General features: G+C 44.3%; 4 protein-coding genes across 6 annotated transcripts; 2 read left to right on the forward strand and 2 right to left on the reverse strand.

The window, feature by feature from the left end:
- Positions 1-287: 287 nt before the first annotated feature.
- Positions 288-10,468, reverse strand: LOC129593399 (protein argonaute-2-like). Of its 3 annotated transcripts, XM_055489690.1 has the most exons (17): positions 10,233-10,468; positions 6,942-7,471; positions 6,279-6,457; positions 6,064-6,200; positions 5,603-5,825; positions 5,400-5,483; positions 4,849-4,984; positions 4,720-4,767; positions 4,503-4,625; positions 4,301-4,425; positions 3,748-3,932; positions 3,309-3,468; positions 3,105-3,195; positions 2,737-2,931; positions 2,413-2,547; positions 1,883-1,968; positions 288-1,594 (listed from the first exon to the last, which is right to left on the reverse strand). In XM_055489690.1, exons 1-17 carry the CDS (start codon positions 10,249-10,251, stop codon positions 1,270-1,272), a joined length of 2,781 nt encoding a protein of 926 aa, XP_055345665.1. In that variant the 5' UTR covers positions 10,252-10,468; the 3' UTR covers positions 288-1,269. The 3 variants fall into 3 exon arrangements, with proteins under 3 accessions (XP_055345665.1, XP_055345664.1, XP_055345663.1); XM_055489689.1 differs by lacking the exon at positions 10,233-10,468 and having other exon boundaries at positions 6,942-7,950; XM_055489688.1 differs by lacking the exon at positions 10,233-10,468 and having other exon boundaries at positions 4,301-4,434; positions 6,942-7,950.
- A 252-nt stretch (positions 10,469-10,720) lies between these two features.
- LOC129593403 (methyltransferase N6AMT1-like) lies at positions 10,721-13,338 on the forward strand. The gene is made up of 7 exons (XM_055489697.1): positions 10,721-11,241; positions 11,447-11,533; positions 11,782-11,868; positions 11,947-12,049; positions 12,143-12,226; positions 12,757-12,901; positions 12,986-13,338. Exons 1-7 carry the CDS (start codon positions 11,195-11,197, stop codon positions 13,099-13,101), a joined length of 669 nt encoding a protein of 222 aa, XP_055345672.1. The 5' UTR covers positions 10,721-11,194; the 3' UTR covers positions 13,102-13,338.
- Positions 13,339-13,353: 15 nt separating this feature from the next.
- On the reverse strand, positions 13,354-14,774 carry LOC129593404 (60S ribosomal protein L19-like). The gene is made up of 5 exons (XM_055489698.1): positions 14,615-14,774; positions 14,448-14,554; positions 14,142-14,385; positions 13,969-14,079; positions 13,354-13,692 (listed from the first exon to the last, which is right to left on the reverse strand). Exons 1-5 carry the CDS (start codon positions 14,617-14,619, stop codon positions 13,566-13,568), a joined length of 594 nt encoding a protein of 197 aa, XP_055345673.1. The 5' UTR covers positions 14,620-14,774; the 3' UTR covers positions 13,354-13,565.
- An 898-nt stretch (positions 14,775-15,672) lies between these two features.
- LOC129593401 (ATP-dependent 6-phosphofructokinase-like) lies at positions 15,673-21,367 on the forward strand. The gene is made up of 15 exons (XM_055489691.1): positions 15,673-15,909; positions 16,047-16,290; positions 16,970-17,121; positions 17,190-17,379; positions 17,728-17,893; positions 18,016-18,169; positions 18,253-18,441; positions 18,499-18,624; positions 18,988-19,134; positions 19,237-19,377; positions 19,556-19,714; positions 19,797-19,949; positions 20,236-20,662; positions 20,731-20,833; positions 20,946-21,367. Exons 1-15 carry the CDS (start codon positions 15,898-15,900, stop codon positions 21,079-21,081), a joined length of 2,499 nt encoding a protein of 832 aa, XP_055345666.1. The 5' UTR covers positions 15,673-15,897; the 3' UTR covers positions 21,082-21,367.
- The last annotated feature ends 59 nt before the right edge of the window (positions 21,368-21,426 follow it).

Here is a 21,426-nt window from a genome sequence, read left to right on the forward strand (position 1 = left end):
TCTAGGAGTACTACGAATAGAGTCTAGAGTTATGATGACTGCCCATCATTGCTCATTCATGGCACCTAGAGCAACGGCAGTGGTACAATTCATAGAGCAAGCACTGGTTTTAAAAAAACGGAGCTGTGCAGCGCGGTATCTCGATTGTCTTGAGTTTTGGCCAGTCGGAGCGCAGAATGCCGGAGAGAGGTCAGGTCGGTTCACTCCACTTTATGCACATTTAGGCGTTGGAAGATTTGACAGATACTGTTAAATGTTAATCAATTAACGAAAATATATTCCCGAAGACACCGTTACCGATAGTTTTTATTGAAGAATAAAACCATTATAGCATCAAACGTGAAATGCGGCATCGGTCAAAAACATATATATCCATAGTGAAGTTTTGCATTACACAAAGCATCTTTAAAACTTGTCAAAAAAACGGCAGAAAACCCAGAGACATAATACACAGTAAGTGCGGATACACAGGCAACCGAGACAGAAATGAGATATTACACTATCCGATATTACTAAAAGATGACAGCCACTGCTGTTGACGAGTGGATCAATTTCTCGAGGTTCGCCCAACATATGTACACACTGACGGCCATAACCAACAAACAAACAAAAAAACTGGAGAATGCGACAGAGTAAAACTAAAAACCGGCACTGAATGGTGGCGGGATTCCCATTCCAGCGACGACGACGTAATAATACACCGAAACACAATCGGGCGCGGAAACATCTTTCGGGACAAAAAACACAGAAAATACCGGCCAAATTGAAGGAAGCGCCAAGCAGTTAAAATTGTGTGTGTACGTGTAGAAAAACTACAACCAAGGCAGGGTTTTGGGTCAGAGAGAGGAGGTTACGTGAGTGTTTGTGTCAGTCAGGCGAAAGAGACGACGACAGCAGCAGCAATCCAACCGGGTCATTAACACGAGTCAAAAACAAACACGGAAAGAAATCCCCCGAAAAATCATGGTCACATTAAATCCAGGCCCCGAAAGTGACTAGACTGAAAGTGCAGAAGCCCCTCACCGAGAACAGGATCAGTCTATTGCCGCGGCGGAGGAGAGAGGATACAGTGGAGAAGACGCTTGTGAAGACAGGCACAGATCGGATCGGATAAAAAACGCAAACACACCCACACACAGGGAAAACACGTAATACATCGTCCAACCAATGAGGCAAACAGGCGCGCGTGCTTTTTTGGTATCAAACAAGATTAAATCCTGGCGGTGGCAGTTGTCAGATCGCAGAGGAGGGAACGAGGACTACTGATTTCTAGGCAAAATACATGACCTTGTTGGCGTCATTGTGCACCTGGACGGCGCGGGCCATGGCCGAAGGGGCGCGGTCGTCGCTGTTGCCGGAGTGGTGGCTGCCTTCGCCGCTATCATGCTCCTTCTCCACCAGATGGTAGCGGGCCCGGAATGCCACCAGGTGTGCGTAGTACGCCGGGGCGGGGATGCTGACGCTGCGTGTGCAGCGCACGTACGTGTGGCACAACTGGTACGTCAGCTGCTGCAGTTCGTCGGCGCTCAGGCCGTTGTCGTCCCACAGGACATGGTAGTGCGACGGACGAGAGGTGCCCTGGATTCCCGCATGACTGCAATCACCAACCACACTGTTTAGACACCTTATCGAAGCAATTCAACAAAGAACTACCTGCGCTTACTATGTTTGACAAAGAGTTAAACTGAAAAGTGGAAAAGGCTAAAATAAAATTAGGGAAAACTGATTTTAGATTTCATAATAAGTGTGTTGAAATCTTTATCAATTTCAACACACTTAACACTAATAAAAAACTAAATGAAATGTGATATCAGACCGCGCGCGGCAAAATTAAAACCAACGTCTGCAGCGTGGACTAACTACAACGAACACGTTTCCTTACCTGCAAAGATAGAAATCAAATTCAGTTGGATGGCAAATGCCCACATCCACGGTCGTTCCCGCCGGAATGTTTCCACTCCGGCCAATCTACCAACACATCCACACATCAATCATCAGCTATACAGCGCAACAAATAAGGCAGTCATATTCATTCCGTATGCCGCAATGAGCAATCGGTTGCTCGCCCCTAAGGGCCCTAACGGAACCCACTGATTTCCTTTACAGTGCAACTAATTTGGACATCCGTTTACATTTACATCCCGCTTTATTTGGTGCTTTTATTTTCCATCTTCACTGTTATTGTAAAACTAATACCGCAAATCCTTCATTATCTTTCTAGCCTATGACTGGCTATGAGCAGTATATGAACATCTAACTACAGTAACGCAATTCGCACGCTACCGGAGGTATCTATTGCATAAACATTTCCATTTATCAGACCAGTACAATCTTATCACGCTGACTCCTGGCAGCCATCACGTCAACAACCAACAAACGGGCTCCCGATTACGCAGCACAAGGGGCACGCACCTGTTCCTTCTTATCAGCGCAAAACAATCGAGTGTGGTGGCGCTTCTGCACGACGATGAAGGTAATGCCCGGTTGGTAGCCGATCTCCAGTTCCACGCACGCCTGCCGCAGCGCCCGCAGCTCATGATTCAGAACCTACATACCAGCAATTCTATAAGCACTACACCACATAGATATCATGATTAACATAAACACCAGCGTTGAACAAATTCACCACAGAGTAATCTTTACGAATACCAATGGCAATGGCTAACACGGTGAACACCATCCAAGAGACAATGATCAATAGAAAGAAGTGCGCAAGGCAACCAGTTTGCTGCTTACCGTCAGAAACTGTCCCTCACTGACTCCGTCCCGGTAGAAGACAATGCGATTGGGCTTGAAACGTGTGGATTTGTAGAACTGAATGAGCAGCTCCTTCACCATGGACGACAGATCCGTAATCACTTCCTGCCGGTGCTGTTGGACGCGCACCGCCGCCGCGTACCGGCTCGGATGGGCGTCCATGCTGCCCACGCACTACAAAATACAACAGACATTTTCACTCTCAAAACTCACCGTCAATGATATTCATACAGACATTTTTCAAGAACCGAAAGAAATTTTGAAAAACAAATAATTTTCAACAATAAATTAATCGGCAGTGGACGTAATCTAATGGTATAACACCATCTAAGAATAATCGTGCTTACAGCTGCAATGGACGGCTTTTTGCTATCACCCGCCGGCGGATGCGTCACGTCGGCCCCGAAGAAGATCACTGGCTCGTTAAAGATCTTTGGACTGTCGAATACACAAGCACCAGCAATCAACCCATTGAAGTTCACCCGTTCAATAAAATTCCAGATTTCCTTCCGCTTAAACTTGCACCGCACGGCACGGATGCCTTCACTTACCGAATGCTAGGAACTAGGATATTATTGACGCCCCCCAGTTTGACGTTGATCTTTAGACAGAGATTGGAAAGGGTTTGCGGTGAGGTGCGGTTGACGTTCTTGGCCTGCACGCACTGCGTGGCCATGCCCAGTACCGTGTCACCCACACGCTTCACTTCCGCTACAAGTAGATACGACATCATTAACAACACAGTCATTGCAAATATGGCAAAAGATTGAGCAAGAGAAAAAAACGCCGCCGAAATCACCCAGTGAGAAAATTTAACAATAATTTAACATATTCAAAATAATTATGAAGCAGGGAAAAATTAACGGTATTTCAATAAACGTACAGATAGACCGTTATGTTGAATTTATGTGTTACTGTATTACTACGGATTCCCGCAATTTCGTATTTTAAGTGAGTAGCAATTTGCAGAGAGCATTGCGTAGTTCGCACCATAGACCGGCGTCTTCCCCGGCAGCACCACTACCACCAACTGTAGTCCGTGGAATGTGCTCTTGAGATAACGGAACATGGGCTCCACCTGGTCGGCGCCCTGGGCGTACTTGCAGAAGCACGGCTGGCCCACGATTGGCATCCCAGCGTCACTGCTGATCCGCTGCAGATGCTGGGTAAAAGTTCTGCAACATCACACATGGTTAATTTCAGCCAACTAAAATCTTCACTGCACAGACGACATGCGAAATATTTTTCAATTATTTGATGAGAATACTGTGTTTCCCACTTCAACCGCAAATCGCCAATCACTTGTCAATCTTGAGGACCGATATTCGTTTATACTACGTACAGTTAGCAGCAAAATATCAGAAAAGCATCCAAACAAAAGTAGCCGCAAGCCTGACTGACACCTGATGTTTGATGATGACGCACGATAATATACTAAGACTTAAATTCTACACAATTAATCCCCGGAAACTAAAACCAACATAAAAAACTAATTCGTTCAACCATATGGAAACACTGATGAAAAAGAGAAGTAGATTCATACCGTAAGGCATCTTCCCGGCACATTTTCTGCGGCGCAAAGCAGGCAATGGCCCAGACCCGGATCTCCACGCCGGTATGGAACTGCTTGCCGCGCATATCCCAGACTCCCTGATTAGGTATGGCTTGCTGTTTCATCTACAACCACTTATTTCCTCATTCCCACCAAAAAAAGCACACTGCGGCTTCGTCTTAGTCTTACTGACCCGACCACCGTACTGGATCTTGGGCGGCGGCAGGACCCGGCCGCGGATTTCCGTCATCTGGTTTTGGATCTGGATGCCGAACTCCTGAGCATAGGGGTCATTGTTGAAGTCGGCCTTGCGCACCTATACAGAGCACAGAATCATTCAGTCAACCATAACGTATTGCTTAGCGGCTGCGACGAAAAGCGAATAACAAACCAGACAGACTGTATCATACCAGGGTATTGATTTCGCGTTCACGATCCGGAGCCGAACGGGCTGTGGCCTGTATAAGAGTGAGAAAGAATGTTTAGACGCTAGAACCAGTCAAGCCTGACGGAGCTATTAGTGTCTGAAGCCTTCTTACTTTGATCATGGTGGATGTCTGGGTGTCGGTCAATTTCTTAATACAGCGCTGGCCAGCCACAATATTACACACTTCCAGGGGAAGGTATGTGTGTTTGTGCTCCTGGCCGACTTGTAGGCACGGAAGATGAGGAAACCTACGTAGCATTAAACATCAACAATGTTGCTTCTAAAAGCTAAAAAACGTGAAAGAAACACCTCAGGGTTACAAAAACGACTACGTAAAACATCACTTAATTACGCGTATACTTTTACAAAAATTCTATATCAACTTACGGGTAAAAGACTGCATCAAAGAAAGGGTACATAATTATTATGAACAGCGCTTCGCATAAACTACGAGATTGTACCATTTTCTGCTCAAGCAATTAAAGCACCAAAACTTCATCTTTCGCGTAAAATTATCGTAATTAAAACTGAACGTTTTGTATTGGCTGATTATACTTTTCCTTCAGTAATTTTTTGAACTCATAGTAAAATACACATGCATGATTTTATTAATTTTCCAGATTTTGAAATACTCTCAGTTAATGTAAAAAAATGATGGTTTACCGGAGGCGAATCTTGTATTTATCCAGAAAGTATTTGGCCACAGTGCACTCGACCGTCTGTCCGTTCTCCAGTTGCAGCGGAAACCTGCAGTCAACCCGTGTGCAACAATTAGAACACCATTTATTGACTCAACACTGTTTACCAAGCGCCTAGCTAGCGCACTAACTATTAACAGTCCCCTAAATTAAAACCGTCGTACGTACGTCTGATGCTGGGCCGGTCGACGCGTCACATTGCAGACCCGATATTTGCGGCGCATTTGGCCACAGTGGGTAATCTCAATTTTCAGACCTTTGATCTCCTTGGTGAATTTGACGCGCTGTGAATCGATAAGCGGTCGTTTTTGCTCGTTGATGTCCCGTACGTCCAACACTTCGCACATAAACTCCGTCACGGGCTGCGCCTTGTAAAACGCTGTCGCCGAAACTGCGAAAAAACCGACCCTTACACATTCTTCCCAAATAAAACTGTCAACATTTCGCTGACAGCGAAATCAGTCATCGTCGTCCAACAAATAAACCCGAACAAAATCACCATGGAATAGATTACCATCAAGATACAGCCGATATATCCGCCACAATTATCAACTCGAGACAAAACCCCGAGATGTACAAGCGTGATATGCAAAATACTGAAAGCTATTTCGCTTTCCGTTTTCCCTTACCATCAATATTGAGCATCATCTTCCACTGCGACGGTCGTACGCTCTGGTGGAAGCCAAACCATACTTCCCGGCCGCCCCCCAACGGATGGTAATAGCCATCCGGGGAGGAGAAGAAGGACCGTCCCACCGGCGTGTATCTGCAGCCAGAGAGCACAGTCAGTTAGTGCAGTCAGACGTCAGGCAACTTCACTCCGTCCCGATCGATGCGCACTTACGTCATACTCGGCAGATGTCGCATGACGACGTCCAACGCCAGCAAACACTCGGGCGGCATGGGCCGCGATCCCTCCAGGGCCTCCTTTAGGTCGTACAGGCTCACCTTGGCTATCCATTTGATGGCTACACGGAACACCCTGTCTTTGCCTTCGCCGGGGAGCGTAACCTCCAGTTCTCTCTACAGCAGTTGGAAGATATTATTTTGATTAGCCGTCGATGCTGTCGTCTGCATCCACTCTCTTCCAAGTACGCAAATAGACTCAATGTTTTCGGACAAATAATTAACCATCCACTTAACCACTAATAACCCCAGTTCGATACAAAAGCTTATTGTAAATATCATAAAAACATTCCATATACTTATGCAGTATTAAAAAACGATTAAAAAAGTTGGAAGTTTCAAAAAAAAATAAACCGCACACATGCAGTTTCAACAAACAAAATTTTTCCAAGTATTTCGCTTCTTAATTCCTATGGTATTCTTTCGACGACTTTAGTCCCAGAGCAGAATTTATTTAGAATTTGTAGAATAAGATTACGAATGTTAAAAGAATATTAATAATTACCCATGAACGCTCACCGTGACGCGTAGCAGATACAATGCAAAATGAAGTATTCATTATTAAACTGTAAATATAACGCCTATGCAATGATTTTTTCACCTTCTCTTTGCCAATGGGCAGCGCATCCCTTGTATACAGATTCTTCTTCCCGTCAAACACCGGCTTCTGTCCGTTGAAAATGGAATGCGAATAGGCCTGCACCATCGTCTCAATGATCTCCCGATTGACCCGCCGTGGACATTTATCCGGCTGGATGGAGATATCGTAATGATGAATAAACCCCCGCGGCACATGCAACTGGAAATGATTGGCGCGCAGCAGAATGAGCCGTCCCTCTTGCCCCACATTGGGCCGGCGCGGACAGGCAAACTCCATGGGCACACTGGGAATAACACTGACGGGCATTTGGGGGGCCGGCTGGCTGGAGGTCATGGACGTCTGTGACATGAGCGACATGGTGGTCGGTGTCTGCGGCGTGGTCGGACTGACGCCCAGACTAAGGTTCTGGATGGGTGGCAGAGACACCGCCGGCGGCATCATTCCCCCACCACCGCCCCCCACCCCGCCCACCGTCGTCGTTGAGGCCATACCGGGAGGCGGTCCGATGGGACCCAGGCCCCCGCCGGACGCTGCGAAGAAAGACAGGTGGTTAAAATCGGGCAACAACGACGTCGTTTCCGTCACCGAGCCGAAATCGGCCGACCAGTCGAAATGGGAGTTCATTGTCCCGTTTGTTGGGGAAAAAAATTTGAGAATATTTAATGAGATCAGGGGAAGTATTCAGTATAATCCCGCTTTGTCAATCAACTCAACGACGTTTATGGTGATTGTCAACACAATTAACTGTGCAGAAAAACCGAGAAATCCCTGCCATCCTGTGCGACCATTGAGTCTCTGGCAGTTCAAGAAAAGGAGGAATGTTTGGTACAACTGAAACAGTAGAGTACCACGGCAAACATGAGAGCGCTTTGTAGCGATACATATGTGTACACTTTACAGTGCACACCATACAGCTAATTCCGCACACACAATACGATACACACACCGACTGACGCGTATACGCATTCAGTGGCGTTAGAGAACGCCCGCGCCGCGCCACTCCAACGGGGAATGCGCCGACAGTGCTGTACTCGATCAAGGGCACTGCTAAGGCAGCGGAAACCACATGATCCAGTTTTTACTGGCTGCAGTTGAGAAAGAAAGCCCGTCCCCTGTAGCAGCAGCACCCATACACCGGCCAACGATAAGGCGCAGGGCGGTGTTGAGTTACCACTAATTTTCCAATTAAACACAGACGGTACGATGCAATGACACATAGCGGCGCGAGTACCGATTTCGTCAACACCGATCCATTTCGTGCGACTCAGCCGCTCACTCACTGAACTGCGTCTTTGCGCAACAACATCGAAGAAAATTTGGAAAAGAATTGGTTGTCTGGAGAATGCAGGAAGACATGTCGCGACGTACCGCCATCAAGGTATGTCCATCGTATATTTTGAGAAAATTCAGGAAAAATTTCATTTAGTGCCAAAAGATGCACAAAGATTAACACCGGAAATTACAACGAGAAATTAGGTACTAAATATAGCTTCTGAAAGTCCAGTTTCCCGTTTCTCTCCGTCTTTGTTACAGCTTACGATGTTAATTATCACAGCTTTATATTAATAATTATATTCTCATAATTTCCGAAGACGACAAGTAAAATAGCAAGACACTGATAAAATCCATTAAAGATTCTTTAGATAACAATAATGTCGTCGGTAAAGTGCGTCGGTATAATCAAAATATTTACAAAACTTCAGTTTCTCAACTGGCTTTATTTTTTAATAAGTATAACCAACCGCGTTAACCGCCTGATATTTCAGATTTGCTAGTCATATGAATTAGTATTTAGTATTACGCATTAAATTACTAGTAATCAGACTGGTCCAGAATTAAAGAGCTGCACGTTGACAAGCGTGTTACAGATTCCCCAAGATTCTCTCATATATTACCGCTTAATCTGCTAAAGCCCAACTATGAAAAATTTATAGCTAATTTTGGTTTATAATAAAACCAAAGCACGTAATAAAAAAGTACGTAGTACATAATATGCAAAAGTGAAAGTGGTTTTTACAAATTTTTATGAGAGGTAAGTACCCGGAAGTTAAAAAGTAAGTAAAACCGTAAGTCCCGTCTCCAGTATTTCAGCACCCACTATGAACGCAAAACGGGCATGCAGGCTATTTCATTCAAAATTATTTCCGATTACGAGCTTATCCACCTGATCTCGCCGCCTTATCTAGGAACTGCAGACAAGAGCCAATCACTGCCGCTCTTTCCCACATCCTGTTCACACACCAGTACGACCGCAAGGCGCAAGTGCAACGATCGTGGCACATATATAGATATAAACTAAACGTTATCGGTAGTCGTTATTTTATATTATGTATTTCTAACTATTCCCTTCTGCACTTACAGTAAGAATAAAAATAAAAACATTCATATAGTTTTTTTTCAAAGCTTGAAAGACAACCCTGATGCTGCAAGACTATACCATACGTGATACGTCGTCGAAAAAATATTAAAGGCGAACGAAAATCTCCAAGAACTGCAGACAGTGCAGTTTTAACTTCCGTGGACTGAATCGCTGATTCGCCATCATTAATCACAACTTCAGCTCCGTGCGACAACAATAAATAAAAACGTATGCCTATACTAAGTTAACAAGTAATAAATTATGGCGCGTTTGTTTATTTTTATTGTAAAAGTAAAATCACAATCTAAATCAAAATGCTAATTTGATTTAGAAAAAATTAAAGGCGAACGAATCTCCAAGAACTGCAGACAGTGCAGTCTTAACTTCCGTGGACTGAATCGCTGATTCGCCATCATTAATCACAACTTTAGCTCCGCGCGACAACAATAAATAAAAACGTATGCCTATACTAAGTTAACAAGTAATAAATTATGGCGCGTTTGTTTATTTTTATTGTAAAAGTAAAATCACAATATAAATCAAAATGCTAACTCAAGTTACTCATCAATTATCGCTTATCAACATCAGTTAAATTCTTGTCCGTCTTACTCTATAATACAGACTCTTACAGTCATACAGTAACTCTTACAGTAATACTACTATTATTAAGTATTTTATTAAAACTGCCGTACAAGTAACAAGTTACAGTACTTAGTCCTTAGACAACTTAGTACTAGTACCGTAGTACCATTATAAAGATAGTTAGCGTTAGCCCTGACAATTTGCAGTGTATTGTGTCAACTACTTGAAAAAAATCCCAAAAATACTGAACCAGAAATACGTCACATCTTCCCGACATATAGCAAGTTTCAAAAGAAATATTTTGCAGCGCGCTCCGGAAGCCAAAACTAAGAAACTGCGCGCTGGCGTACCTTGGCCCATTGGAAACATAGTGACGAGTTGGCTGCCGTATCACAGATTTCGCGTTCCGACGCGTGAATTAACGGAAAATTATTCCGGTTCGCGGCAATGATTTAGTTTGGTCACAAAACCCATTCAAAAACAGTGACAAGATAAAAACCAGGCAATAAATTGCAGTGATAAAGGGAGAAAAGAGGAGAAAATACTACAGCAGCTCAGAACTGATCATGGCCGTTCGTCAGTGGCGTTATCAGAAATGGAGAACGATGGCCCCGCAGCGAGCACGCCGCGGCAGTTGCAGAAGCGGTCACGAGATCGGAATCGGTGCCGTCACAAGTCACGGGCTAAACTACCCTTTGTGGCCGGTTACGTAGGAGTCGGGCTAGGAGTCACTGTGAGTCAAATCGCGGTAATATCTTGATTGCGGTTCGTACTTATGGTTAGTGGAGGAAAATCGTTATCGGGATTCTGAATCTTATCGGAACGTGACTACGTGAGAGCAAAACATCTGCGAAATTTATTGCTAAAAAATAATGTAAACAGTACATGAGTACAATAAGTAAGTACTTAAAATTTAATAACACCGATTGATGTTTTCAGATTAATCCTGATTAGTTATCTTTTTTGTTCGAAAGGATTTGCGGATTCTTATTATTCGCGGTACTTTCGTGAAGTACTGTACCAAGGTGTATAGAGTCGATAGACTGTACTGTACGTATTGGTTTGAAAAGTTATCAGTTATGAGCGTTTGTTTTGTGGCGAAATGCACATGAGCACGAGTTTCATGTTATGAATATGAATGAAAAATCATCACAACTTAATGCGCTGGACTCGGTTGTGCCGTCAATCTGCATTGTGCATTCATGATTCACGATACGTTAACAGCGTTCTGAAATATTTTGGGTCTAAATTAAATATTAGTCCCTTTTTATGATCGATTTTATTCCGTGTAGTTATTTTTTTTATTTTTTCAATGCCGCCATTTTCTACGCCATTCACGGAACACCTGAAGCGTCCTGAGTACGTGCTGCAGATGTTGCTGTTCTACAGCTCATTCGAAGAATTCACTGCGCACTGTGCGCAGCCTGCTCTTACTGCTGACTTACCCACTTGTACTCGTAGTTTTACGCTAAGCTATTCCGTCGTGTAACTTGACTTCCACGGGATTTCATACAGTTATGAGTTACTGTAACTCTGTAAGTAATCTTGCTTTGCTCCTTTCTAGGTACTATTCCGTGTATGATCCCGCTGAAGATTCGTTTTTATTCCTCGATGCTCTGCAGCGTGATTGGACCAATATCGAGCGGCTGAGGTGCGAATTTGCAGTTATCACTTACTGACTTACAGTATCATTATGCCTTATGATAAGGCCATGGCCTTATCATTTATGGTTCCTTATAAATTTATTAAATTGTCGAAATGTTGTTGTAAGTTTTATTCACTGCTCTTGTGCGGTACAGCTGTTTTGATTAATTTTTTTCTCATTCTCTTTTCCGGTGTGATTTGAATGCTTTTCTCCCTGTGACTTTGAGTTTCACAATGGGCGTCATACTGTTTTAGGCCAACGATTTGCCTGGAAATGGGGTGCGGTTCGGGAATAGTTACAGCGTTTCTGGCGCAAAATCTTGCACATCCTGCGATAATGATGTACTGTATTCAGTTGTAATAACGAGTTTCCGTTGAATTCTCCGCTAGCTGGTGATCTAGCTGGTGATTGCTGTGCAGATGCGTGGACATCAACCCGGCTGCCATTTCGGCCACACAGCTGACGTTCCAAAAAAATGTGGCCAGCTCTGTTACTGGGTGTGAGTGCGTTGTGGCCAGTTTGGTAGGGGCGCGAGGTAGATTGTGATTAATTGGGATATACCGATACGGATGAATGAAGCGAACATTGTGGAAAAGGCGTTGCTTTGGGAATTAGGCTGAGTGCTTTCTTCCGGCCTCCACGGGACAAGTTGATCTCATACTTTTCAATCCGCCATACGTTGTTACGTCCTCCAAAGAGGTAGGAATTGCTTTTCAACAATCATTTTTATCGTTTTCATGCAGAATTTTGTTTGTTTTGATTTTAAGAAAGCAATTGTTCCCAGTGCGAAGCTGAAGTGCATGTAAAGTTGAAAAATTAGATGTGCATGATAAATACTACTTAAAACCGAAAATAGTGTTAGGCATTGTAATTGTAACTCTGTAAACAACTGCAGTGGATTTTGATCTGTTAATCTAAATGCAGTTTCTTGCAGATATTCTTATTGGTTGGTAATGATTTATCATTTACGAATAGTGGGAGCACAAAATGCAGCATTAACAACAAGCCTCGTGCTCGTAGTGCATAACATTGTTTGTTTCGCTTATTTGATGAGATACACAGTAAAGTACTGATGCAGCGATACCAGAAATTTCATATACAAGTACATAACAACTTTTAATGTAAGTGAAATCCATTTTTCATTGCATTTTTGTTGTTTATGTAATGTCAACTACCCGATGAACCATGGTAGTCGGTGAGGTTGAATTGAAAACCGTTCTTTTCAGTAGTTGGCGGACGGGGATCTGACTAGCAAAGCATGGGCCGGTGGGGTTGATGGACGCGAAGTTCTGGATAAATTTCTCCCACAAGCGTCGCGTCTGTTGTCTGCCGAAGGTGTCATGTACTGCGTTATCATCAAACCTAATCAGCCGGGTTAGTGATTCAGCTACGACTGTGTCCTGGTTTTTGGATACGAGTGCACCTTATGATTTCACGTTGAATATCCTCGTTTTGCAGAGTCCATAGCCGAATTTATGCTTGGAAGGGGGTTCAAGACGGATTGCATTAAAGAACGTAAATGCCGCAACGAACATCTGATTATCCTGCGCTTTTCTCGCGTATTTTCCCAATGATGGTCGTTTAAAAAAGTTGTTCAAAATGTGAGTGCCTGAATGGCTCCATGAATCGTGGCTAAATGCTGCTGCTCGTGTTTAGAAGAAAAACTGACGACGAGAAAAATCTGTTTTCGACATTTCGATGCCACTTGCCCCGACCGGGTGACGAAATCTGATTCTAATGTGAGATAATATACACAGGGGTTCTAAAATTCGAAATTCTATGTACATTAAAGGCGTAAGTTCCATCTATCCGGAGCAGAAACCTGGTACTGCGAAAAATAAGTAATCAACCACTTTGTTTCAGTGTTAGCAAAAACGTCTACGCATTTTTTTACAGACTGCTGGTCTCTGGGTTAGATGTTACCTTCAGTGTAAAAAAGCGGATTTTTAATCGATCTTTTTAACAGTTGATAGTGCGGAATAAACACAGACGGAGAACAATCTGAGAAACAGACAATTATGTTGGACTAAATATTCAGTTATGCTTCGGTGGTCTCTTCTTCCTTAGTTATTAACGCCAGGTTTTCCTTCCGCTTCTTAATCACACGCTCTTCACGCTTTTTGCGCTGTTCCCTGTTCTTAACACGACGGGCCTCGGCTTGGTCACTGCAAAACAACCAATTAATGAACTGCGGAAATTCCACCTAACCAAATCTCAAAGAAAAGCTACAAATCGAGCAGCATTTGTTCAACTTAAAGCGCAAAAGTTACAATAAGCGGGTCACTAGTTTTCTAATTATCAAAGAATCAATCGACGATTTCTTATTTGATCAAAGCAAAAAAAGTGTGCAAATTCTGAAACCAGCGGAGAACAAAAAATACGTGGTATTCTTTATTTTACATTTACTGCTATGCGTTAAAAAACACCGAATTTCGACTTACGATAGCTGTTTCGATCGGATATTCTCAGCCTTCTTCTTGTGGATAAACTCCATCAACACACGCTTGTTACGGAAAACGTTTCCCTTGACTTTAAGGTACAGATTGTGATACCTGCAACGAGCAATCCATTCTGCAACGGAAAAATTTCTCAAAATTCGAGAGACTTCACTTACAAGTGCTTATCAATCTTTTTCTGTTCCCTGTACTTCTTCAGCATGCGTCGCAGCACGCGCATCCGCCTAATCCAGATCACCTTGCCAGGCATGCGGGCATTAGCGGTACCCTTTCGTTTACCCGTCCCGGTGTGTCGACCCTTGCGACGCGCCTCGGCATTCTTGCGGACGCGTGCACGCGAATGCACCGCCACGGGCTTCTTGATGATCAGACCGTCTTTTACCAGACGGCGGATGTTCTGGCCTGCAAACGACAATACCGGAATATGCGCAATATATTGGGGAAATAGTGGGTGAGCGGCGTACGGGAATTGGAGTTTGTGATCTCTGTGATTTCGTTGGGATCCAGCCAGACCTTGTTCACACCGCAGCGGAGGACCGATGCGGCCAACCGCTTCTGCAGGCGCAGAGTACTGCAAAATTATATAGAGTGACGAACCACGATGGCTGATAGTTCACATTTTCTCGCTTACCTCATGGTTAAAGACAATGCAGATGATACAAATAAAAAAACGTCGGGAACCTTAAAACTTAAGAGAAGGAGAACACAGCAAGGTCCCACTGCGCTGAATGATATCACAATTCACACGCAAGGCGAATGCGTTCACTCTGCGTGTACACTGGGTACAGTATACACAGCTGATAGCGTCAAAAGTATTCCAGGCATATCGGCCGAGTGATAGTCACGCCCACGTAGTGACCGCAAGTGCGCCACAGAATACTGAATAGTCAGACGCTGTATTGACTGTCTTTATCCTGAAAATTATTAAAGACTTGAAAAGAAACCAGCGGAAGAATAAATAACAACAGTTTTGCAGAACATTTTCAGAGTTTTTAACTTCTTATTCTTGTTTCGCAGTCCGCTCCACCTGCCAGTTTTGACACTAGCAGCGCGACATGACATACGGAGCGCCCTCTGTTGCGCTTTTTAGTACCTGTCAGTGCGTACTTAATTTTGTTTTGTGTTTTCTGTATACATACTTATATTGCAGAGAAGTAAACACCTAATGAAAAATTAATTTGATGAATTTTTGGTTATTCCAACCGTTCAAGCCAACTTTGTCCAGCTAGCATTCATTGTGACTTGTTAGTTGTGAGAAAAGAATGATACAAGTCACCTGCTCGGGCTCCTCTTCTGACAACCATGCCGGTAGTTAGCTCCGACAGACTGCGGCAGTTATCCCGATGTGTCGCTGACCGCCCGCCACCTTTCGGACGTTTCGAAGATTTCGAACTTTCCAATGGGATGCTGGGGAACATTACGTACTATCACTACAATACGTAGTACTTCCGGTACAAGCAGTAATAATAGTTAATTTTTTTCTGGAACACAGTGACATCCCTTTTCCGGGTTTCGGAGGCAATAACATATGGTCTTATGCTCTTTACTCCCGATCAATCTAGGGTACTAAGCGTAGTGCTTCAGCTCTTGCTTGGGACAGTGTAGCGTTGCCAAGATCGGGTGCTTTATAAGCACTTCCGGTCCGTACTGCTCAATCAGCGTCACGGTATGAAGCCACGCCCCTTGTGTGACGCAGCGTATCAGATGGTACAATCGCATGCTTGTCTGCATCCGTGATCTTGAAAGCTGGAAATCTGCAAATGTGCACCCGACATATGATCCAGTTCCATATTAATAACCCTGTCACAAAATCCGCTGTGTCTGCAGCCTGTTTCACAGATTGGGGCGCTTATATTATGTTGCTGTTATTTGAGTAAACCATCGCGCATTCTTCTGCCATTATTCGCCCGCACAATGGCAGCTCCGGTAAAGTAAACAGTCGAGCCTACATGCAGCATGCTTTGTCTCACGGCAGTGCATTTTGATTTATCGTCGTGTTGTGCATTCTTTTTCAATCCTCTCCGTTGTCGTCGATGGCCTGATCAAGCTGGTGATTTTGCTAGATCCCCAATACACCTATAGCCACCCCTGCGCCCATCCCCGCCGATGAGACGACGGTGGACGCAGAGGCACGGCGGATGCGGGCGCTGGAGCGGTACGAGCGGCGGGAATCAGTGACTGCGGATCCCGCGCCCCGCTTGCTGGCGGTGCAGGGAGGCGTGGAAACGGATGCGCTGCGCATGATGAAGCCCAAGACGTGGTGCGGCAAGGCGCTGGCGGTCTACTGCAGCGGGGGCGATTCGCAAGGTGAGGCGGGGGAGATCTGGTGTACACGTTCGGTGCTTGAAGCCTGCTTTGCATTATTCGTATGTGTAAACGAATATTTCTGTTTCGTGGTACACTGTTATTTTAATAATGGTGTGTTACATGGCCAATGTTACTGTACCGTATTAAGTTAACACCGTTTTACGACTCGTGCGTAGCCACCGTAGCGTGATGCTAATGAGATTTATTTTTTTGACCGGCTAAAATTGAACTTAGTGCTTTTGCTGATGGTGCATCAAGTCTATTAATTAGTGAAATTTTGAAAAGCGGGAAAAACGGTGCCACATACGGTAATCCATAATGCACTGCTCATATGCGCATAGAGTGAGGAGTGAGAATATATCCTCACATATCATTCGTACTTCGGATTTTAACGTGACCATTATCATTCTTAAAAGACGGATAAAATATGACAATTTCGGATTAAATGGCACACACCGGAAATACATAGTGTGCATACATAGAAAGTAAGAAAGAACGTATGAAAAGTTAATCAAAAACTGCTGCTGGCTACATAAAATGTTTAGTTGCAACATATTAGAAGTACGTATACAAGTTCACAAAATTTTACGTACATATGCTGTTGCTTGTCAGCAGCTGTACAATTGATATGTATTTTGCGGAAGAAGGCTAAAACTGAGCTTTTTGTGGTTGTTTTCAGGCATGAACGCTGCTGTCCGTGGAGTGGTGCGCATGGGTCTCTACGTGGGCTGCAAAGTGTACTTCATCCACGAAGGTTACGCCGGGATGGTGCAGGGCGGTCGGCTGATTACGGAAGCCACGTGGGAAAGCGTGTCGGGGATAATACAGAAGGTTCGCTCTCCGCTCATCCGTCGTGTTCCGTCGGGTTTGGTCCAGTAGCGCTTTTGACGGGATTACAGGGTGGAACAGTGATCGGAAGTGCGCGCTGCGCTGAATTTCGCGTCCGCTCCGGTCGGCTGCAGGCGGCATTTAATCTGGTTGTGCGCAATATTTCCAATATTGTCTGCATTGGAGGCGATGGTAGTCTCACGGGAGCTAATCTCTTCCGGCAAGAGTGGGCATCGTTGCTGCAGGAACTCGTTGACACAGGTAGGGTGATTATCTCAGAGAATTTAAATTGATTTGGCCATATTCGCTGTTGCATCTTATGATGCTGTTTTATTGCATACCATTGTCCTTTTACATGCGCTATACAAAATAAGTGTTCTGTTCTTTTACAGAGAATTATGCGTTCATTGAAAATAAAAACATTCTTCGAAACAATTGAAGTAATTTTATATAATATCTGACTCGTAAAAAATTGTTTCGAAAAATTGTTTATGGCGTGCTCGGCGTGCTCATATTTATTTTCATACGTTTTTGCTCTTATACGCAACGTTTGCTAGCTCATGCAAGTGAAAAGGGAACATTTTAACGCTGACATTCCTTCTTTGACAGCGAGAATAACACCAGAGCAACAGGAAAAACACTCGCACCTTAATATTGTCGGTATGGTGGGATCCATTGACAACGATTTCTGCGGAACGGACATGACCATCGGCACAGACAGCGCCCTTCATCGCATCGTGGAGTGCATTGACGCTATAACCACCACTGCTCAAAGGTGACGGCTTGCAGAATCTTCTTATACAGTTTCTTTTGACTCCGTTTGTGCCGTACTCTGGACTTACGTAAGTCAACTGTAAGCATAATAAATTTGTTTTCACGTGCATTTGTTGGCTGTAGTCATCAGCGTACTTTCGTTATGGAGGTGATGGGGCGGCATTGTGGCTATCTGGCGCTGGTGGCCGCCCTGGCCTGTGAAGCCGATTGGGTCTTCATCCCGGAATGGCCGCCAGAGGAGAACTGGCCCGATCAGATGTGCAAGAAGCTGGCGCAGGTACGATAATTTAGTATACCGATGTTGCTTCTCGGGAATTTTGTCATCTACGTTTTGTACAAGTATACCTGTTTATGCTGTAGGAACGCGAACTGGGCCACCGTTTGAACATCGTCATCGTGTCGGAAGGCGCTATAGACCGCGCCGGAAAGCCGATCACTTCCGACCAGGTGATGAAGGTCATCGTCGATCGTCTCAAGCAAGACACCCGCGTCACCGTGCTGGGGCATGTGCAGCGCGGCGGTACCGCATCCGCCTTCGATCGCATACTGGTGGGTAATTCCATGTTTTTTTTCTCTGGCTTAGTAAGCCATTTCACTGCTTTGCAGGGCACTCGAATGGGCGCGGAGGCCGTGTTTGCTTTGATGGACGCCAAACCGGAGACGGAAGCCTGTGTGATTTCCATTGAAGGCAACCAAACCGTACGGGTGCCGCTGATGCAGTGCGTCGAACGGGTAAGATATTGGGAAACACCCATTCGACTCATCTTCTTGCTTTTTGTTGACTGAGCTTACGGTTTTAAGGTCGAAGCGTCAAAATCTGTTTTGCTTGTTAACATCAAAATCTTGTCACATCTTCTTTACTTTTTCGTCACATCAGCGCCTTCTGTGTCCTGAAATCGGTTCTGTTGTAAAACAGTAGTAGTAATAGATTGTAGCGTATGAACGTATCAAATGTGTTTACATGTTAGTTATATGGACTGCGTTGGTGCTAGTAATTTGTAAAGCATTTTTTAGTTTTATTAAGATTTTTTAATAAGATATGATGTTTAATAATAATAATACCCTGCGAGTTCAACTTGAACTGACTATCTGCAGACACAAATGGTGGCCAAAGCCATGGCCGAACAGAATTGGGAGTTAGCCGTGAAGCTGCGTGGAAGAAGTTTTGTCCGCAATTTGACGACATATAAAATGCTGACGAAATTAAAAGCAAGTCCAAAGCAGGGAGCGGAAAAAAAGCAGGTATGACGGTTTTATTCTGAAACGTTATTCGTAAAATAAGTCTGCAGCTTGTTGAACTATGGGTGAAATATCAGTGGTCAGTTAGTGGTCAACCTTTTTTAGATTAATATTGCGGTAATTAACATTGGCGCCCCGTGTGGCGGCATTAACGCAGCGGTGCGTTCTTTTGTGCGCAACGGCCAGTACCATGGCTACAGGACGTTTGCCATCTACGACGGAATTGAAGGATTTGCGGCAGGAAATGTGAGTATTTTGATATATAATTAAGAATCTTGAATTATTTTTGAATCTCTATAAATTCGGCGCTCCCGAATTAATTGGACGGATCCGTAACATCGGAAATACTACATACTATCTGTAACAACAGATATTTTTTTGTAATGTCTTTGAAGATAATAAATTAAAATAATATTCTTCGCAGATAAAAGAACTGAGCTGGACGGATGTAACGGGATACAACGGCGAAGGCGGAGCCCTACTGGGCATTAAACGAACCCTAGCCGGTGACTATTTACCGGCTTTGGCGGAGAATATCAAGAAATTTAACCTGTCAGGCATTCTTGCCATTGGCGGTTTCGAGGTAAGAATATTTTTTTTTCCGTTTTGCATCATATGACTAGTAGTAGCACTGGCAGGAATATAGCAAAGGAAATTAATTTTAGGCATATCACTGCGCCTTACAATTTGCTGAAGCCCGTGAGAATTTCCCAGAATTCCGCATCCCCATCATTGCCCTCCCGGCTACCATCAGCAATAACGTCCCCGGAACCGATTTTTCTCTCGGCGCGGACACAGCACTCAATGAAATTTGTGCGGTTAGTACTATTTGAAATCGCAAAGACTACGAAATAAATTTTAATATAATAACCACAGCTTGCTGGGTGATTTTCATCGCTGTTCGATACAATCGTTGGATGATTTTTTGTGATTTATTATGTTGCACTTCACGAAAAACGCTGTAAATCCTGTTCTCGTTCAGTCACGAAATATAATATACTGCCGTGTTAGTTGTTCCTCCAGTGGTAATTGAACGCTGTAAAGGATAAAACAGCAGTCCATTATACCTGAGTTACCCTTAATTTTATCGTTTGGTTTGTACAGATCTGCGATCGGTTGAAGCAGTCGGCCATTGGGACGCGACGGCGTGTGTTCGTCATCGAGACTATGGGCGGTTATTGCGGCTACCTGGCGACATTAGCCGGACTGGCTGCCGGCGCGGACGCCGCCTACATCAGCGAAGAGTCTTTTAACATCGACGACCTGCGATCCGACGTCATCCATTTGGCCGCCAAGATGCAGACGCACGTGCAGCGTGGGCTGGTGGTGCGAAACGAGAACGCCCATCCCAACTACAGTCTGGACTTTATCCGGCGGCTGTACGCCGAGGAAGGCAAGGATGTCTTCTCCTGCCGCGAGGCCATTCTGGGCCATGTACAGCAGGGCGGCCGGCCCACTCCCTTTGACCGCAATCTCGGGACGAAACTTTCGACGCGTGCAGTGGAGTATTTGGATGAAATGATCATGAAAGGTAGCTTGTCATAACGGTTCCTTTTGTCCGTTTTGCTCCGTACTGAATACTAACTTTATGGCTTTTAGGCGGATTGGGCAATGAGCCGGTATCGTGTGCCCTTTTGGGAATTGTCAAACGCCAAGTCACTCTAACACCTGTTCAGGCGCTGGCCATGCAGACAGACTTTTTGTAAGAACTTACTTCTTATTTTTTTAAAATCACTATTATTTTGTATTATCCCGAAAAACAAAATTTGTACTTTTTGCGAAGTTTGGTCGGGTAAATTGCGAGTATATTGCAGACACCGCATCCCGCGTCAGCAGTGGTGGCTGAGTTTGCGGCCGCTGCTACGTATCATGGCCAAACACGCCAGCCAGTACATACCGGACGTGATGGACATTGACGATACCAACCAGAACAAGACAGATTTGGTCTGAATTCGACCTTTTGTGAAACCTTTACCGAAACCGGCTTCCTGTGTGTACCGTGTTGCGCTGTTATGCGCTCAAAGAGATACTACCTACAATTTTGTTAGTCAAAAATTTTTTCGAAGTGTGCATGGCGTTGTTTTGCTTTTGGTTTACGCTCCGTGGACCCAAATAATTTATTTTGACAAACTTCCCCAAAGTGCATATTGCATGCTTGTTGGTTACATGTTGATGTGTCTGTAGTTCTTATTGTTCGTGGAGGCTGTGATAAAAAATTACACTTTGAGAAATTTTACGCAAAATGCGACACTAAATCAGGCATATCCGGCGATTAGCAAAACTTAGCCAAAGTAA

This window comes from Paramacrobiotus metropolitanus, unplaced genomic scaffold, assembly GCF_019649055.1.
Source record: "Paramacrobiotus metropolitanus isolate TYO unplaced genomic scaffold, Prichtersi_v1.0 Parri_scaffold0000061, whole genome shotgun sequence".
NCBI lineage: Eukaryota > Metazoa > Tardigrada > Eutardigrada > Parachela > Macrobiotidae > Paramacrobiotus > Paramacrobiotus metropolitanus.

Excerpts from the sequence above, each read along its gene's own strand:
- LOC129593399 (XM_055489688.1), bottom strand. The coding sequence starts at position 7,565 with ATGAACTCCCATTTCGACTGGTCGGCCGATTTCGGCTCGGTGACGGAA. Across the intron at positions 2,932-3,104 it reads AAAAGCCGTCCATTGCAGCT|TGCGTGGGCAGCATGGACGC; the intron begins GTAAGCACGATT and ends TGTATTTTGTAG. Across the intron at positions 2,548-2,736 it reads GTGAGGGACAGTTTCTGACG|GTTCTGAATCATGAGCTGCG; the intron begins GTAAGCAGCAAA and ends GCTGGTATGTAG.
- LOC129593403 (XM_055489697.1), top strand. The coding sequence starts at position 11,195 with ATGCCGCCATTTTCTACGCCATTCACGGAACACCTGAAGCGTCCTGA. Across the intron at positions 11,242-11,446 it reads GAACACCTGAAGCGTCCTGA|GTACTATTCCGTGTATGATC; the intron begins GTACGTGCTGCA and ends GCTCCTTTCTAG. Across the intron at positions 11,869-11,946 it reads GCACATCCTGCGATAATGAT|ATGCGTGGACATCAACCCGG; the intron begins GTACTGTATTCA and ends ATTGCTGTGCAG.
- LOC129593404 (XM_055489698.1), bottom strand. Across the intron at positions 14,080-14,141 it reads AAAAAGATTGATAAGCACTT|GTATCACAATCTGTACCTTA; the intron begins GTAAGTGAAGTC and ends TGCTCGTTGCAG. Across the intron at positions 13,693-13,968 it reads ATCCGATCGAAACAGCTATC|TGACCAAGCCGAGGCCCGTC; the intron begins GTAAGTCGAAAT and ends GTTGTTTTGCAG.
- LOC129593401 (XM_055489691.1), top strand. Across the intron at positions 17,122-17,189 it reads TGTCGGGGATAATACAGAAG|GGTGGAACAGTGATCGGAAG; the intron begins GTTCGCTCTCCG and ends ACGGGATTACAG. Across the intron at positions 19,715-19,796 it reads TTGCCATTGGCGGTTTCGAG|GCATATCACTGCGCCTTACA; the intron begins GTAAGAATATTT and ends AATTAATTTTAG.